A 19,358-nucleotide genomic window follows, 5' to 3' on the forward strand; every position below is an offset into this window, starting at 1 on the left:
TTGTTTGTACAAATTGCTCATATATTTTTTCTGCCCCGTGGCCAAATTGCCCCGAGTGCATCCCATCGCGTCGATACCTGGTAAGCTAAGGAGGTCTGAGCCTGGTTAAAATGCCTGCATGGGTGAACCCCGGTGGTTGCCACAGCGTGTTGTCGGCACGGGGGTCACGTGGTGCTGTGAGGTGCCTGGAGATGGTAGCTCGGCAATGGGTGCGGTCCATGGATAGACCTGGTCCACGGGATGGATTGAGTCTAGATTTGAAGCTTTCGTGACTGCAAGGATTCATATTCTTAGGTTTTTTTCGGTAAAGTCACGTAGGTAAAAAAAATTTAATTAATAAAAGTAAAAACAAAATAAAAAATCCGAAACGTCGTGATTTTTTATTTTGTTTTATTTTACTTTCATTTATTTACATTTTTTACCTACGTGACTTTACCGAAAAAACCTAAGAATATGGGATGGATTGAGTCAGCGTATCAAATCCATTCGTGCCCGGAGGTTTGAGTGTCACCCCCCCGCCCACCTCGGATTCTCATTAATGGATTGGGCAAACATCCCAGTGTAGCAGCACCCTCCTGAAAAAAAAGTCTTCAGCGAGGCTATCCTAGATCAAGAATTGACTTGTATAACAATTCAATGTTATTTCTCACATGTGCTGAATTGTTTTTGCACAACTACATTTTCCTTTCGTGCAATGTGCCCCCTTTGTTTGCATTCCAGATAGAGACCCTCCTCGCATTCTGAGAGACGTGTTGAGCTAAAGGGCTTGCACCTTGTTAAAACATTTAGTTCCCGCGTGGATTTCTTTCTAACAACGCCTACGCCTCGACCACCCGCAACGCGCCCGCTCACTCTTCAGGTCTCGGAAGTTAAGCAGGGCCGAGCCTGGATAACGCTTGGATGGGCAACCACCCTAAGCGGTGTGCGGCAGAGGGCAGTGCGGCAAATCGTACCGTACTTCTATGCTCCCCGCCTTCACTCACTGGGCGCTGATCAGCGTGGTGCGGTACGGTCAAATAATCTCCGCGACCTACGCGGCGATGGGTTGCCCTCATCCGGCAGTGGATTGACAGAAGTGCTATACGTGGCCAATTTAATACGTATGTAATAATAGCATCCATGTTGTGTGTGTGTGTGTGTGGGCAACAGGTGATGAATCATCCACGTGTGCTGGACAGGTTATCAGCTGTGGCATTCACAGATTCCGTCCATGGGTTGTATGGCGGTAATCAAACAGTCCTCGACTGGTTCAAAAAGGTGAGAACGACATTCTTACAGCACTGAGAACACTTCTGTTGCCTGTCCTGTTTACATCACGCACACATTGTTTGGGCAAGTGCTGTCAGCGAACAGCTATTCAGGCTTGCACGGTGCACACAACGGAGGTGCAGCTAAGAGACATCATCTCATTGTCCTATTGATGATCCCGTGAACTTCACCCATTGATGTTTCCTGCCTTGTTGAGGACTCGTCGACCAGATTGATTTATCGCATACACACTGTTCAACAACCACACTGCAGGTCACAACAATGCACTCGCTCACACACTCGCCTACTCACTCACCACACTGCAGGTCACAACAATTCACTCACTCACCACACTGCAGGTCACTTACACATCCACCCACTCACTCACCCACTCACTCACCTTCTCAACCACCACATTGCAAGTCACAACAACTCACTCACTCACCACACTGCAGGTTACTTACACATCCACCCACTCACTCACCCACTCACTCACCTTCTCAACCACCACATTGTAAGTCACAACAACTCACTCACTCACTCACCACACTACAGGTCACTTACACATCCACCCACTCACTCACCCACTCACTCACCTTCTCAACCACCACATTGCAGGTCACAACAACTCACTCACTCACTCACCACACTGCAGGTCACTTACACATCCACCCACTTACTCACCCACTCACTCACCCACCCACTCACTCACCTTCTCAACCACCACATTGTAAGTCACAACAACTCACTCACTCACTCACCACACTGCAGGTCACTTACACATCCACCCACTCACTCACCCACTCACTCACCCACTCACTCACCTTCTCACTCACCACACTGCAGGTCACAACAACTCACTCACTCACCACACTGCAGGTCACTACACACCCACTCACTCACTCACTCACCTTCTCACTCACCTTCTCAACCACCACATTGCAAGTCACAACAACTTACTCACTCACCTTCTCGTCTGTTTGCTCCAAGCTCTTACGATACGCACCTCGGTCAGGTCAAGAAACGCGTTGCGCTCTTTTGTCTGACACAATTCTGACGGTGCTGTTTGTTGCTGGCCGCTTGGCGGCCTTTCGGGTCCGCACGCCGCAAATGTGTAAATAAATCATAGGAAACGTGGTGATCGAACCGTCGTCGCTTGGAGCTCGGTAGAGGGCTGGCGGAAGTGGTCGTGGTGGCGGTGGTGGTGGCAGTAGTGGTGGGAGTGGTGGTGGCGTTGGGCGGTAGTGGTGGCGATGGTGGTGGTGGTGGCAGAGGTCGCAAACGGGTTTTGATTCCTTACCCGTACCCGTACCCGGCCGGGTATCGTGTAGGGTACGGGTATCGGGTACCCGATTGCGACCTCTGGGATGAAGTCATGTTGCAGGCGCGGGTGGGTTGATTCTAGGAACTTGAATTGTGAGAAGAGACAAGACGTTGGGAAATGAGTGACAAACGGTGACTCACCAGTGACTCACGGTCTACCCGTACCCGTACCCGGCCGCACCAGGGTCGCAAACGGGTACCCGTACCCGTACCCGGCCGGGTACGGGTAGCCGGGTATCGGGTAGGGTACGGGTATCGGGTACCCGGTTGCGACCTCTGGTTGGTGGTAGCTGCACCTCCTCCACCACGCTGGCTCCGCCATGCCCCCTCTGCCCCTAATCAAGCCGTGCCACCGCCACGGCTTCTCGCGGTTGTGCCGCTGTGCGGCTCTCCCCGCGTGTGTCCGGGTCGAGCCGTGCGCCATCAAGTCCGCTGTTTACTTTCCACAAAGTGGTACTCGTTTTCTTGACCCCAAAGACATTGGTGGTGATGATGGAGGACTGAATCGAGCCCCAACCAGGAATTGAACTCATCAGCCTTCTGAGTACGAGCCCACCGCTCTGTCCACATGGCCACCCGGCTAAACTAAGGGTGGCTTCTTTGTCTCTTTGTGTGTGTGTGTTGTGTTGTCTCCAGGAACTCGGGTTTCCTCCCACATGCAAATTGTCATTAAAAAGGCATTGGTCTGTGTGGCTCAGGGCAGTGAGCCGTCACCACTGAATTCCGGGTTCTAATCCGGGTTTCTGTGCGGCCCGAGAGAGATCTTTGTTTTTACCATGTGTACAATTCCCTGTGAGTACGTATGTGTATGTGTGTGTGTTCGGAGCGGTGGCGCAGTGGTTAGCATGCTGCGCTATGAACACAGAGACCTTAAGATTCCTGCTCACGGCCAATACGAGTGATGATTATCCGAACTGGTCCTGGGCCTTCACTAGGTAGACTCGACCTCAAATGAGTACCTGGTGCGGTGTGTAAACATCGCCACTAGGGAGACACGTGGTGTTGGCCACCCACCCCCTCGTGTGCCATGCCGGCCTTCATAGGTGCTTGCTAACAGCACTTGCCCCAACTGTCTGTTAAGGCTATATGGGGGATCTTTGTTTTTGTGTGTTTACAGAACTGTGTCAACTGGGTGAGTAGTCAAGAGGATTTGAACGCCAGAATTATGGGCTATAGAGATGAAGACTGCATCTTGCTGTCTGCTGGTGAGTAATGGACACACACTTCTTTATAATAAACTAGCTGTACTACCCGGCTTCGCCCGGGACTTGGATCCACCACGCCCGGCCGCCTTTGCCTCCCCAGTGGCGATGTTCACACACCACTGCAGTTACTCGTTTGAGGCTGAGTCGACCTAGGGGAGGCCCTGGACCAGTTCAAATAATCATCACTGGTTGTGGCCGTGAGCGGGAATCGAACTCGGGTCGCCGGGTTCGTAGCGCGGCGTAGCGCTAACCGCTGCACTACAATGCGTTACGCTTCCACATGCGCGGGTCACATGACAGATGTGACGTCACAGCTCATTTGCTGTGCAAAAAATAAATGCATTATTGAGCTCCCCCCCCCCCCCCCAAAAAAGTATATTTTTATAATTTTAGCATGGTGTACAGTCTGGAAAGTACCCACATGGCAAATTTCCAGTGTGTTGCATGTCGGGAAGTACGCTAGACACACATCGTCAAAACTTTGCCTTTTATATATATATGTGGAGATGTTTGGGTTAGGCCGCGTAATAATCTGGCTACATTTTTGGCCGCGTAATTCTCCCCCCCACCCACCCGTTACGGCAAAAACAAATTAAGTCGTCACATGGTGTACTCGCGTTCAGCAACCCGCAAGTTGTGGTTGTTTCAGCTCGGCGGAAAGTTAAAGAACAATTCTAACAACAACATATAACGGTTTGATACGCGACGTTTCGCGTGTGGTAAGCGTGACCAACTTCGTTTGACGCATCATCATGTCATGAAACCAGGAAGTCATACATTTGGCCAAGTACATTTCCAAGTACACAGACCAAGTACATTGAACACCAGTATTATTGGATATTTTTAAGTTGCCGTTACGTTAAACACTATTTGTGTTACTGCGCTATATGCACCGTTGCGCACTCAACAATAACGTTGCAGGTTGTACATTGGGTTTCATGGAAGTAATGGGGTTTGTTTAAGACAATGGATATACCGGGGTGCACCATGCCGCTGAATTAGCCCCGTGTTATTCGAGGAAACACGGTTTACCTGATCTCAAATGTCCGCTCACATTTTCTTACATCGCCACAGGCACCATGCAGCACGAAATGACCTCTTATTCTGCATTCGAATCCGTCTTTACATACTTCGACTATAAATTGAAAAACCCCGACTGCCAGCCTAGATGGAACGAACGAGATCAACAGCCGGAGGTGATGGAAGCGTCGACGCCGGACGTTGATGATGTTGATGACAGGATGAGCATCGGGACAGACGATGCCGCAGGGAAGAACGAACGCGATGAGGAACTGGGGGGGGGCACGGAGGCAGAGTGTGCGGCGCCAGTGACGGAGGACGAGAAGAGGTCCGGGTCACACAAGGATGACAAGAAGGAGGAAACTGGAACCAAGCTGAAGGAGATGGAGGATGGGATGGACCAGAAGAGAGATTCGCAACCCACGAAGCCAGAGAAGCCAGAGGTTGAAAGCGAGAGTGAGCACAAGGTCAGCCAGACGGCCGCAGAGGCAGCGTCGGGCACAAACGACGACGGGGGTAGCGCCACGATCCCAGACGCAGCCCCGACACAAACGGCGGGCGGCGGCGAGGACGACTCCATGGAGATGCAGGCTGCGGCGGCGGCAGCGGTGGACGAAGAAAGCGTCGAGGCGGAGAAAACGGGAGTCAGCGACCCCGAGGCAAACGGCACCGAGGGAGGAGCGGCGAAGGCCGCCGACGTGGAGATGCCGGTGCGCGGCTCAGCTCCCGCCTCGGCCGCAGAGCACGGGAACGCCGAGAGGGCGGAGCAGCCAAAGGTGCAGCAGGAGGCCCGCGGCCAGCCGGGGATGATGCCGCAGCGGGATGGCACGGCCATGGAGACCAACGGGGTCGAGAAGGGCGGTGAGCATCGCGACGACGCCGGGAGACCGCCGGCCGTGGCCGGAAAAGAAGGGGACAAGAAGGCGGGGGACGTCGACGCGGAGGAGACAGCCGCCGCTGACGGAGGGACGGGCGAGGGGGAGGCCGCGATGATCGACCTCGGCGACGCGACCAAAGACGAGACGGACGCAGCTTCGGAGCCCGAGAGCCGGCAAGAGGAGACGGGCAGAATGGAGAAGGCGGAACTGTCGCTCCATGAAGATCTGTGAAGAGCGAGAGAGAGGAGGCCCTTCTGGCACGATTCGTCATGAAAGTAAGAGTTCAAACGAACGTCAGGCAATGAATGCTCATCTCTATTGGCCACGCCAGACCAGTCGTGGAATTGCCACATTCTGATGGCAAAGATTCAATTTATTCCATAGTATCACCACTTTTGCCTGCTCACAAAGTGTCGTTCGCTTTTATCAGGGCCGAGATTGGAGTTGATGATTGATAACGGCCAATGCCGCACCTCTGATCCGCACGGTTGGCTACGTATGGTGCGAGAGAAGTTCAACATGCATACAGTGCATACACAGGCCTGTATCACGTTTTTTTTGTTTAATCCAGGAGTTTCAAAACTCCTCTTTCAGAGCACCATGAATTCATGCCGCCATAGCGGTGCGATGGCCCAGCAGCAGACTTGACTCGTGATCCAGAGGTCACCGGCTCAATTTGACCTCCCGGCGCGAAGGTTGAAACAACGGGGGCACGCTTTTTAAAATAAATCCATCCCCTTACCTCGCTCCTCTGTCCACCCAGCGTGTGGCGCGTGGTAGAGCAGGCCAAACATGCCCTCCAGAGGTGTGCGTCTCTCTTGAGGGGCGTCTCGCAGAGGCTCTTTCGCAAGCAAGGGGGCGCGTGGGCGAGCAGTTACAGGGCTGCCCCTTTGCCTGTACCTGAGTCGTGATGCGTGGAGCTGTTCAGCGCGATAACGGCATGCAAACTAACTTCTTGACACCGATTCTTCTTCTCCCACTTGTTGCCTTCTAGGGATCAAACAGCCTATCCGGAGGACTCTTACTGCTTGGGGGTTTTTTTCCGGTATGATGCCTGAGATTGGATAATTGGTGTTTTGGTAGGTAGGGTTAATGCGATTCAGGTATGTAACTTTTGATCGATGTCCCAGTGTAGAATGTGTATAAAGTTTTATTCGGTATGAGCCGTTGTAATTTGCGGTGTAAATTGGTGAACATATATAAGCGTGGCCATTCGCTTCTTAAAGCCAGTGCGGCTGTTCTGGGTAAATTACTCTTCATCGTTGACACTGCAAGTAAAACATTTTCAGGGGGGTAGGTTTAATATTGAATGTTAACTTACAGGGCATGCATTAACTAGAGCCTTACTTTTTTAACTGCAATGTTATTGTACAAAAATGTGGTCTTACGATGACGAGAAAAACAAAGATGACAACTGAAAGGGCAGAAGAAAGAAATCCACGTTTATCAACGAGAATTTTCAAGAAACGGAAATGAAACGCTCGGCATTGAACAGGGTGGTTCAGATCAGAGGTCGCAAACGGGTTTTGATTCCTTACCCGTACCCGGCCGCACCAGGGTCGCAAACGGGTACCCGATACCCGGCTACCCGTACCCGGCCGGGTATCGGGTAGGGTACGGGTATCGGGTACCCGATTGCGACCTCTGGGATGAAGCCATGTTGCAGGCGCGGGTGGGTTGATTCTAGGAACTTGAATTGTGAGAAGAGACAAGACGTTGGGAAATGAGTGACAAATGGTTACTCACCAGTGACTCACGGTCTACCCGTACCCGTACCCGGCCGCACCAGGGTCGCAAACGGGTACCCGTACCCGGCCGGGTACGGGTAGCCGGGTATCGGGTAGTGTACGGGTATCGGGTACCCGATTGCGACCTCTGGTTCAGATGTATTGTGACCCCCCCCCCCAATTTACTTACCATTAACATTTTTTTCTATTTTTCTCCTTATTCATTTCTGTGTTCACACCAATTGTCATGCAAAAATATGATGCTTTGGAGAATTAAATGGGGGTTCACAAGGCATCTGGACCAGCGGCGAACACGTTACCAAATGAACTGTTAAACTATTTTTTATTCTACACAACTCATTTTTAGTAGCAGCCTGGCCACATGTGATAGTTCATCGAAGTGGCTTACCATGTGGAAATGTATTGCAGCAGCCAAATATTCCAACACCCCCCCCCCCCACGGGTCACGTGACCACGCCCTCACCACGTGTCACGCAAACTCGAGCTGTGCAGTAAACCTGTGATGGGGTTTTTATATCGCTCATTACACGGACAGTTTTTATCTCATGGAGATTTATACAGCGCCTTAATCCGAGACGCTTTACAATTGTTAAAATTGTACGTGACATGATAGTGGTTAAAATAAAGAGTGGGGATTGTTATTAAAAGTGGTGGTGTAGTCATGGTGACAGGAGAACAGGTGGGAGTGGTTAAGGAGAAGTTGGGGTAGGGGTAGTGATAGGGGTGGTGATAGGGGTTGTGGTAGGCGTAGGGGTGGTGATAGGGGTTGGGTAGTGATAGGCGTTGGGGTGGTGATAGGGGTTGGGGTAGTGATAGGGGCTGGGGTAGTGATAGGGGTAGTGGTTGGGGTGGTGATAGGCGTTGGGGTAGTGATAGGGGTTGGGGTAGTGATAGGGGTTGGGGTAGTGATAGGGGTAGTGATCGGGGTTGGAGTAGTGATAGGGGTTGGGATAGTGATCGGAGTCGTGAAAGGGATAGGGGTAGTGATAGGGGTTGGGATAGGGGTTGGGATAGGCCTGGTCATAGCTGGGGGGGGGGGGCAGGGAGTATCAGTAGGATGAGGTAGGGAACAAGAGAAGAGTTGTTTTGATAATTGTATGTGCAGTGGGAATTTGTTCATTTCCTATGGGTAAAAAAAACCCTCCAGTTCGCTGCCTGACACCTCAAAAAATCCCCCAATACACTGCCTGACGCCCCAACCAATCGCCTTGCCGACTGTACTTGGCCATGCCTCGTTAACAACTCCTCAGCTGGTGCAGAGTCGCATTGGCTTGGCATGGCCGATGCCCATCATGCGCCGTCGAGAAGTGAGCTGTCGCGTTCGCCAGCTTGGCAGTTCCACTCCGACCACGCGCGAGTGGACGGCTGTGAATAATGACTTTTAAGTTTGTTTTGTGTCATTAACGAAGCTTCTCTGTAGGTCCTGATGTTGGATATAGCCCGGAACATCTGGAACGTAAGAGCTGCTTGAGGTTTTTTTTGTGTGTATGTTGTCTTTTTAAAACATGTCACGAATGTTAAACACTCTTTTAAAATGTCTTCACCTGTTTTACGAATTTGGTGTTGAGATTGCATTAATCTTAAATAAATAAAAATCAATCTTTTATGAATTATTATTTTTAAGTTTGGATTTCTAATCACTATAATGCATTCCGTCACATTATGGGTGCATTCATCATAAGCCTGGGTCAATCCACTGCTGGATGAAGGCCCTCCCCAAGTCACCGCCACATCTCACAAAAATGCGATGTAACAATCCACCCAGCACCTGCACACGAATTAATTTCATCGCTCTATCTCCGCGGCAGACGTACATCTCTATCGCGGACACGTTCCATTCCTTGGCTGCCATTCCGTTATCATCCTTGACCACTTTGGCTGTCGTACACATCGTCCCTTCAAGCCATGAGGTGTCCTGTCCAAGCCCGCTTGTTTTTTTCTGAACGCTCATGCCTGCCTGCGTATGTTCTACAATCTGTGTGCTGTCTATCCCACAATGCAATGTGTTGGTGCATTGGCCATTATATATCCAGTTTTTTGTAAGGTAGATTTGGTGGATCTCAATAATAATAATAAAGAGACTCATTGTATCTGAGATACACCAAGACCAACGAAGACACTAAATTTCGATTTAAAGCTTTCGTGACTGCAGGGATTCATCTTCTTGGTTCTTTCGGTAAAGTCACGTAGAAGGGAAATAATAAAATAATAAAAATAAAACATAATAAAATACAATTCTCACGACGTTTCGGTCACAACGCAAGCAGCCGTCATTAAGACGCTGTCTTTCCAACAGACCTGTTCTTCACCTGATGACGGCTGCTTGCGTTGTGGCCGAAACGTGAGAATTATTTTATTATGTTTAATTTATTTTATTTTATTATTTCCCTTCTACGTGACTTTACCGAAAGAACCAAGAAGAAAGACACACTAAGTCCATGCATTCATACACACATACAAAATATTGCATAGATCCCCCATATAGCTGTTAAGCAACTATTAAGGTTGGCACAGCGTATGAGATGGTGGTTTAGTTAGGACCACACCTGTCCGACTTTTCACTCAGAACTGATGCATACACGTTGCAACCAGGTGCTAATTAAAGGCTGAGTTGATCTAGAGGGGGTCCAGGACTGTTTCACCATCGTTCCACTTTTGTTCGACGTCACCGTGAATAGAACTCGGCTTGGCAGGTTTAGAGCACAGTTACGATAACCTCTGCACCACCACTCAACCCAACTGGAATATGCACAAATACATACACAGTATGTATATGGTGACATGTGCTTGGTGGAGTGGTGGTGCAATGGTTAGCACTCGGGGTGCTCAGGTCCCCGGGGTCACTGGTCCGGATGACTGAGCAGAGCTTGCTTTGTTGTGCCTGAGCACGAGTGTCGTGAGTGTTGTGAGCGTGAGTGCAGACGAGTGAGACGACACGAGTGTTGCGGATGCTGTGAGAGTGTTGGCATGAGTGATGCGAGCGTGAATAAACGTGTGAGAAGAGAGGAATTGTTTTGACTAATGCTCCCGTCCTGCGAGAGTGACGTACAGCGATGGAATGAGTGCGTGATGTGAGAAAGTGGGGTGACAATGCGTGTCGTGCCGGCCTTCGCAGGTGCTCGCTAAACAGCACTTGCCCCAGAAAACCTGTTGGGGCTATACGGGGGATCTTTGCCTCTGCGTGATCGAGTGTGTGTGTGTGAGTGTGTACGCAAGCGTGCGAGACTAAGGGTGACGATTTCGATTTAAAGCTTTCGTGACTGCAGGGATTCATCTTCTTGGTTCTTTCGGTAAAGTCACGTAGAATGGAAATAATAAAATAATAATAAAAATACAACAAGAAGAGGAAAAAGGGTGACGATGTTCTGCCTCCTGCCGTGCGTGCGTGCGAGTGCGGCTCACGGATGACGTTCGATTCCTCGTCGCGTTGAAGCGTTTCACTCCTGGGGTGGGAGGGGGGGGGCTCTCAATGAATGGGACAGTGGGAGGCGGGAGGTGAATGATGATGGCAGAGGTGTGGACTCGAGTCATGTGACTTGGACTCGAGTCAGACTCGAGTCATGAATTTAATGACTTGCGACTCGACTTGGACTTGCATAACAATGACTTTGTCCCACCTATGAGATGTGGACTCGAGTCATGTGACTTGGACTCGAGTCAGACTCGAGTCATGAATTTGATGACTTGCGACTCGACTTGGACTTGCATAACAATGACTTTGTCCCACCTATGAGATGTGGACTCGAGTCATGTGACTTGGACTCGAGTCAGACTCGAGTCATGAATTTGATGACTTGCGACTCGACTTGGACTTGCATAACAATGACTTTGTCCCACCTATGAGTTGTGGACTCGAGTCATGTGACTTGGACTCGAGTCAGACTCGAGTCATGAATTTGATGACTTGCGACTCGACTTGGACTTGCATAACAATGACTTTGTCCCACCTATGAGATGTGGACTCGAGTCATGTGACTTGGACTCGAGTCAGACTCGAGTCATGAATTTGATGACTTGCGACTCGACTTGGACTTGCATAACAATGACTTTGTCCCACCTATGAGTTGTGGACTCGAGTCATGTGACTTGGACTCGAGTCAGACTCGAGTCATGAATTTGATGACTTGCGACTCGACTTGGACTTGCATAACAATGACTTTGTCCCACCTATGAGTTGTGGACTCGAGTCATGTGACTTGGACTCGAGTCAGACTCGAGTCATGAATTTGATGACTTGCGACTCGACTTGGACTTGCATAACAATGACTTTGTCCCACCTATGAGATGTGGACTCGAGTCATGTGACTTGGACTCGAGTCAGACTCGAGTCATGAATTTGATGACTTGCGACTCGACTTGGACTTGCATAACAATGACTTTGTCCCACCTCTGGATGATGGGTAGGGGGAGGTATGACAGCATTGCTCTTGTGCAATCACCGCGCTCATATCTGTCCCGGTTAGGAGCGAGAGCCCCCCACCCCGGGGGAGGCACGGCAACTCCCTGGCCAAGCACGGATCTCAGCTGCCTCTTGCCGAGGTGCTGTTCGCTCACGGAACACGGCGAGAGAGAGAGAGACACGTGCGTTCTCCCCATAGAGCACGCGATTTGTACGTAAGACGTCAAGATCCACCCCACACTCCGGATAGCCCACCGCGTGCGGGTAGGGGCAAGTGCTGTGAGTGAACATCTTATTAAAGGCCGGTTACGGAATTGTGTGTCTTCGTCCAGTGATGATGTTTACACACACACACCACGCCTAGGTAGTCATTTAAGGCTAAGTCGACCTGGGGAAGACCCAGGACCGGATCAAATATTCGGCGGTGAGCGGGAATGGAACTCGGGTCACCAGGGGGGGGGTCGTGGTGCAGTTTAGTAGCGCGCTAACCACTACACGGCCGCTCCCCATCCAACCACAGGCACATGTGCACCTGTGAAGGTGAGCACCTGTGAAGGTGAGCACCTGTGGAGGTGAGCACCTGTGAAGGTGAGCACCTGTGAAGGTGAGCACCTGTGGAGGTGAGCACCTGTGAAGGTGAGCACCTGTGGAGGTGAGCACCTGTGAAGGTGAGCACCTGTGAAGGTCGGCACAGCGCACAAAGGAGCGGGGTGGCCAGCACCACGCCCGGTCGCCTTTGTCTCCCCAGTGGCGATGTTTACACACCGCACCAGGTACTCATTTGAGGCTGAGTCGACATAGGGGAGGCCCCAGGACCGGTTCAGATAATCGTCACCTGGTGTTGGCCGTGAGCGGGAATCGAACTCGGGTCGTCAGGTTCGTAGCTCAGCGTAGCGCTAACCGCTGCACCACCGCTCCCCACACAAACAACAACAACGACACATGATCGTTTTTCAGTCACAACTGCGCGGACGACGTTTCGGTCAATGATCCTTATTAAACGAGGCGGCCACACTTGTGCAGGGCTCGTGCAAACAAAAGAAACAACACCACACACGTGTTGGTCAGTCACAACACGTGCGCGCAAACACACACAGACGATGACGGCTGATTTAATAGGTGCTCACAAACAACACTTGTCCTGTGGCTTACGCACCCACGGCACACTTTGAGAGCTGGGCTCGTGAAGTGCACAAAATGTAGCCACGTCAGGATTGTTAAGGGCAACTCTTCACAAGGCACTGCCCTGGAATGTTAAACACGTAATTTAAGCCTTTAATGTGGAGCTTTAAGCCAATATAGCGCCATGCCTTTCATTATATATTGACGTATGTGTTGGACGGACCACACACACACACACACTTAAACATTTATTGCCGACATTAACCAACGTGTAAAGATGAATTATACCTTCATGGTTCTTTCGGTGAAGTCGCGTAGAAGGGAAATAATAAAATTATAAAAATAAAACATAAAATACAATTCTCACGACGTTTCGGCCACAACGTAAGCAGCCGTCCTCAGGTGTCGGAAAGACATTCAGACGCTGTCTTTACGACAGACCTGTTCTTCACCTGAGGACGGCTGCTTGCGTTGTGGCCGAAACGTCGTGAGAATTGTATTTTATTATGTTTTATTTTTATTATTGTATTATTTCCCTTCTACGTGAATTTACCGAAAGAACCAAGAAGATGAATCCCTGCAGTCACGAAAGCTTTAAATCGAAAAATGAATTATACCATTTCAACTTCGTCATCATCATCAGCTGTGGTTAATCCACTGCTGGATCAAGGCCTTTCCAAGCCACCGCCACGTCTCACGAGTCTGTGATGTCATAATCCACCAAGCACTTGTACACACACTGATGTCATCATTCCATCTCATCGGTGGAAGTTAAAAACTAGAAACTTAAATTATTTTTTTAAAACTATAAACGACTTTTATTTTACCAGGTAAGGCCCTCTGAGCGGTGTAGCTCTTTTTCAGAAGTGGCCTGGACACACATTATAGCTCAACGAAGTGGCTTATCGCGTGGAAATTTATAACAGCCAAAAACTTTAAGCGCAGATTTTTAAATGTGGAGGGAAAACTGGAAGACCCGGAGATAAAGCCGCGCGACCATGCAAGCTACAAATATACAGCAGGCGTCAGGGTCGGGATCGGGATCAAACCCACGACCTACCCTTTGATTCATTCAGTAAAGTCACGTTGGTAGAAAATAATAGATCACGACGTTTCGAGCGCTACACAAGCGACCAACATCAGGTGAGACAATCACAGCAGGGAAACTGCTGAAACCAAAGAGTATGGATTCCTGCAGTCACGAAAGCTTCAAAATCCACGGCCTCCTGCAAAAATGAGTACAGTACCATTTTATGGAAAGTGACGAGTAGTTTTGGAGAGAATGACCCACAACATTGGAATGTGGAATCTCCACCACACTGACAGCAAACAAGATCATGGCGCTTCCCCTATCACCGAAACAACGCTCGCCCCCAACGATCCCTCTAACGTGGTGTGCGTGGTTGCGCCCAGCCACCACGTGGCCAAGCAAAGACAGGGTTAGACAGGGTTAGACAGGCACAGCGCAGGCTAGAGATAGCAGGGATGATACGGGATGATTTAAAGCTGATTAGACTTGCTGATCACTGGTACCAGCGGAGACTCAAGGTCGCTACTGGGCAGTTGGAGGGAGTCGTCTTCCAGCAACAACGGAGGGCGGTGGAGCGACGCTCACAATGACCTGAACGCCGGGTGACTAAAATGCAGCAAGGTGGCGCATCTACCAGTCATCCAGGTCAGACAACTCATAGCACCTGGTTCTGTCCCGTGACATCCTGCCAGCGAGCGTTCCGAAACTCCACGTGGCCTCAAAGTGAATCTAGCCTGGGACAATTAGTGACGTTACTTTGTGGAGAATTGTGGCATAGTGGTTAGCGCAATGTACTACGAACCCAGAAACCCGAGTTCAATTTACAGCCACCGTTCGCATCAATGGTGGTTATCTGAACTGGCTCTGGGCTTTCCCGAAGTCAACTCGGCCTTAAATTGGTGGATTGTGTATAAAAGATGCGGTGCTGGTCACACAACGTAGTCATGCAACATGCCGGCCTAAATTTGTGTTTGCTCCTGACACAACTTTCCCCAGCAGTCTGAACATATATAAAGGCCACCTTTGTCTATACGTCTCTTCCATTATTGTTCAACCGTAAGTAACAAAAAACACTCGCAATTTTGGAGTTGCCAATTTTGTTACCATTATATATTTTTTTTTATCCCCACCGTCCAATTGTGAACGAGGTCAGGAAAAAATAACCTTGAGCCGTCCCCTCTGCTCAGATGAGCATCAGGAATATTATCTCAATTACAAGTTAAACGTCTCGCTTGTCCACCGGCAGGCTTTTTTCATTTTCGCAGAGCTAACAACTCGCAGCGGCTTTCCAATCGCCGCCTGTCATCGCCGACTGCCCACTCCACAAAGCCCCTTTCTGTTCTAAATACTCCCCTTGCCCCCCCCCTCTCTCCTCACTAATCCCATAATCCTCGCCCCCTACCCCCCCCTTTGCCTCCAGGTCTCCACAGCTTCAAATGAGTATCCTGCGACGGCCCGCCCTTAGGTCGGCTGAGTCGCAAATTGCCGAAAGTGTTTTTTTTATTGAAGGCGTTCATGTTGGTTTTTAATGAGTATTTTTAGTTTGTTCAGTGTTTCGCTGCTTTGCCATTGGTTGCACGAGCCTAAATAACGAAACCTTTACACAGTCGCCAATAGCATTGACTCTTAAAGGAAATATACACGTGGCAACGTTTTGGGAAAAAGAGACTATTGGTAGATCTTCCGCTAGCATTGGTGCGGGCATGACACCTGTGATAATAATAGCCACAGCCATCAGCTGTCAATAGCTGCCACCGAAACATTGGGACAACACATCGGGTTTTAAAAGTTGATCTGGATTTGATGAGGGAAAAATCCACCCAACTTTAACGAATCCCTGCAGTTAATCCCGACTGAGTCTCAATCCAGAAGCAAATCTAATCTGGAGTTGAATGGGTCAGCTTTGTACGACTGGACAGAGTGGGCCGAAGACCAAATCTGCGTAATTTGATAACTGATACATATTATGTTCGAATTTGAAACTCTCCGTGGGTTTAAGGACATGTTTACGAGAGACAGATGTAATGTCAGTCATCAGTGGCCATGGTCTATTTACTGCTGAATGCAAGCCTACCCCAATGCATAAACCAAACTAATAAAACATTTAATTTTTATTTTACCAGGTAATGCTCACTGAGCTGTATAGCTCTTTTTCAGAAGCAACCTGGCGACAAATGATAGCTCAACGAAGTGGCTTATCACGTGAAAATTTATATCAGCTGAATACTCTAAACGCGTGTTTCTACATGTGGAGGGGAAAATCTGAGAACACGGAAAAAAATCCACACGACCACGGGGCGAGAGACACGCAAACTCCAAATATACAGCAGGCGTCAGGGTTGGGATCGAACCCACAGCCTCCTGCATACCAAGCAAGGTAGTTAACATTTCTCCACCACGGCGGCCCTATCTGGCTCCTGTACACAAGCTGATTTCGTGGCTCCGTCTCTCTGGTGGATGTCCTCTTGCGAGCGCTACGTATATTCGCGACAATTTACAGCCCTTTTGAAAGTCCACTGCGGGATGAAAGACGACGGCACCTGCCAGAGAAATGTGGAATTCTCACCAATGATCACGTGCTCTGAGCCTCCAGCAGAGATGAGTGAATACCTCTCCACATGCATTTGAGCATAAAAACAGTGGCTTTTGACCTTATATTTTCTTTTTTTAAATACCGTGTCATGCCTTGTTTAAACATGGCCGTGAATGGAAAAAAATTACTGAAAAGTGTGCAAAGGGACATAGGGAGATGATTATTTGGAATAACACCGAGAGACAGAAAGAGAAGCACGTGTTTCATAGAACATATTTAGAATAAAGATATCATTCAAACTTAAGAAAGGTAAGCGGGCGTAGGCAGGACGCGTCACCGACAGGGATGAGCCAGGTTTGTTAAACTATTTTAACTTTTTATTTATTTTGCCAGGTAAGGCCCACAGCTCTATAGTTCTTTTTCAAAAGCGATCTGGCCACAGATAGGTTAACGAAATGGCTTATCATGTGGAAATTCTTAGCAGCCTAATACTCGAAATGCATGCTTCTAAACGTGGAGGGGAAAACCCGGAGGACCCGGAGAAAAATCCACGCGACCATGGGGAGAGAGACACGCGAACTCCAAATATACAGCAGCAGGCGTCAGGGTCGGAATAGAACCCACGACCTCCTGTATACCAGGTGAGGTAGTCAACATCTCATGTTATTGACACAAGGACCCCATATGAACTATGGGACCCCGGTTCAACCAGTAGCGTTGTTTTGTGTGTGTGGGGGAAGGGGGGGGGCACCATAACGATGGCAACTTGGGTGGGCCACTGCGATATGTGATGCTGTAGGGCCCACACTTAGCATCGTCTTCCTAACGCCCGGGCTTTCAACTCAAAACTCATTACCGGATTATGACGAACCCGCCCACTCTCAAATGCGTTTTTTTTCTTTCTCTGAAATGCATGCATGCAAAAAAAAAGATGTGTGTGTGTGTGTTGTCTTATAATCCGAAGAGTACGGTAATCATTGCCTGCCACGGACGGGGGTTCATCCCAGGTGGCACGGCCAGATAATAAACCACAGCAGGCGGAAAGGGATCAAGAATCCAGACTAAAGCCCCCTCCTCCCCCCAAAGCATTGGCCCAGTTAGGTGCCGGCTAAGACTCACAGCCTCGTCCTGATCAACCGATGTGCGTGATACATGCTGCCTTGTTCAACTCTGCCACACCCCCCCCCACCTCAAAGAGGATCGGTTATATTAGAGGCGACGTTTCAGGCAAAGCCCCCCTTTTTTCAGAGCGGAGTGTGTTGTGTGTTGATGCATGTTCATGTGTGTGGATCGTACGTGTTAGCGTGTGTCATTCTAGATTTGAAGCTTTCGTGACTGCAAGGATTCATACTCGTAGGTTTTTTCGGTAAAGTCACGTAGGTAAAAAATAAAATTAAAAGTTAATTAAAGTAATAATGGAAATAAAATAAAATAATAAATCATATCTGTCAACCCCTTATCAGTGCCCCCTAACTTATTGCAGACTAATTCAGACCTTGCTGGTCACCCCGTGCCCCCTATACATCTCAACGTTCATCCTATAAAGTCCAATCACAAGGGAGAAACAAAAATACAGGGAGAAAAACACAAATAAAGGGATAACAAAGACATTTTTGGGGCGGGTATTGAAACGGCTGTCTGCCGTATGGACCTGAAAACTCAATTTCCCTGTACAAGAATACGGGGTAAACCGTATGGGTTGTCAGCTACGACTGTGTTCACGTTACAAGTGTGTATTCATGTTAGCGTGCATGTGTGTGTGTGGTATGTGTGGTCATTTTTAGGGGGCTAAACGGGCGCGGCACGGGCTAGAGAAGAGATGGAGGGATGTGTTACAGGAGGATGTGGAGCTGAATGGATTTGCTGATGACTGGTACCAGCGGTGTCAAGATCGGCCTCTGTGGAGGAGGTTCGTGAAGGACGCTACTGGGCAGTTGGAGGCAGTCGCCCTCCAACAACAACGGAGGGCGGAGGAGCGACGCTCACAACAACGAGCGGAGCGCCGGGTGGCTAAAGCACAGCAAGTTGGCACAGTAGGGGGCACAGGTGGTGCATCAGCCAGTCATCTCGGTCATCTCAGTCAGTCGACCCGTGGCACCTGCTGGGTCTGCCCCGTGACCTCCTGCCAGCGGGCGTTCGACACTTCACGTGGCCTCAATGTGCACATGGCCTGGCACAAACGTTGTGGTGACGTCACAGCCACTTAGTGGCGAATGGTGGTTGCTGTTGTTGTGTGTGTTCATGAGTATCGGTGTGTATGTTGCGTGTTTGGCACGCCACCATAATAAGAATGCGTGCTGAAATTAACGCATTTCTATCGCTTGAACACAACGGTTGCGTCTTTGACAGACCACACACGCAGCTATAAATGTTTACTCTGTGCCTTGGTAGCATTTGTCCATGGACGTGTACGTTGAAAAAAGATCTTTAAGACAATAAAAAATGAAAATATGGGAAAAACGTTGCTGCATTTTTCTGGGTTTGTATGTAATGGGGTAGGAGGGGGTACAATTACCCAATATCAACTAAACTTTAGTGTAAATTTGTGTTTCCATGAGAGATTTACCTCAGGAAAGAAAAAAAAATCAAATTACCGCTGATCAAACACTCAATGCTGAAACAAAAACTGCGTTAAAACGACCGCGGGTCGGCGTCCCGGCTCTGCCCGCCGAGGCGCGCCCTCCCCGGGCGGAGCTTCTATCCGAGCCCCGTGGTCTCTCGCGCGGCCTAGGTCCGCGGCCGCTTCCACCGTCGATTTAAATCACTCCGCACCCCGGTGACAGACCCCGTGTCAATGTGCTCGCTTCTTCTTCCTCGTGGGCTTTGTGTGACGAAGTTTTATAAACCACCGC

At 49.5% G+C, this 19,358-nt stretch overlaps 1 protein-coding gene across 3 annotated transcripts in view; it reads left to right on the top strand.

Moving 5' to 3' along the window:
• LOC144734928 (cotranscriptional regulator ARB2A homolog) overlaps positions 1–7,051 on the top strand; it is a 56,001-nt gene extending 48,950 nt beyond the window's left edge. For all 3 annotated transcript variants that reach the window (XM_078617388.1, XM_078617389.1, XM_078617386.1), the window contains 4 exons: positions 1,150–1,257; positions 3,689–3,776; positions 4,851–5,949; positions 6,669–7,051. In XM_078617388.1, coding sequence (XP_078473514.1) covers positions 1,150–1,257; positions 3,689–3,776; positions 4,851–5,905 — 1,251 coding nt within the window. In that variant the 3' untranslated portion in view covers positions 5,906–5,949; positions 6,669–7,051. The remainder of the gene's footprint in view (positions 1–1,149; positions 1,258–3,688; positions 3,777–4,850; positions 5,950–6,668) is intronic.
• Positions 7,052–19,358: the final 12,307 nt, after the last annotated feature.

The sequence above is a fragment of the Lampetra planeri genome, chromosome 53 (assembly GCF_965212315.1).
Source record: "Lampetra planeri chromosome 53, kcLamPlan1.2.h2, whole genome shotgun sequence".
Lineage (NCBI taxonomy): Eukaryota > Metazoa > Chordata > Hyperoartia > Petromyzontiformes > Petromyzontidae > Lampetra > Lampetra planeri.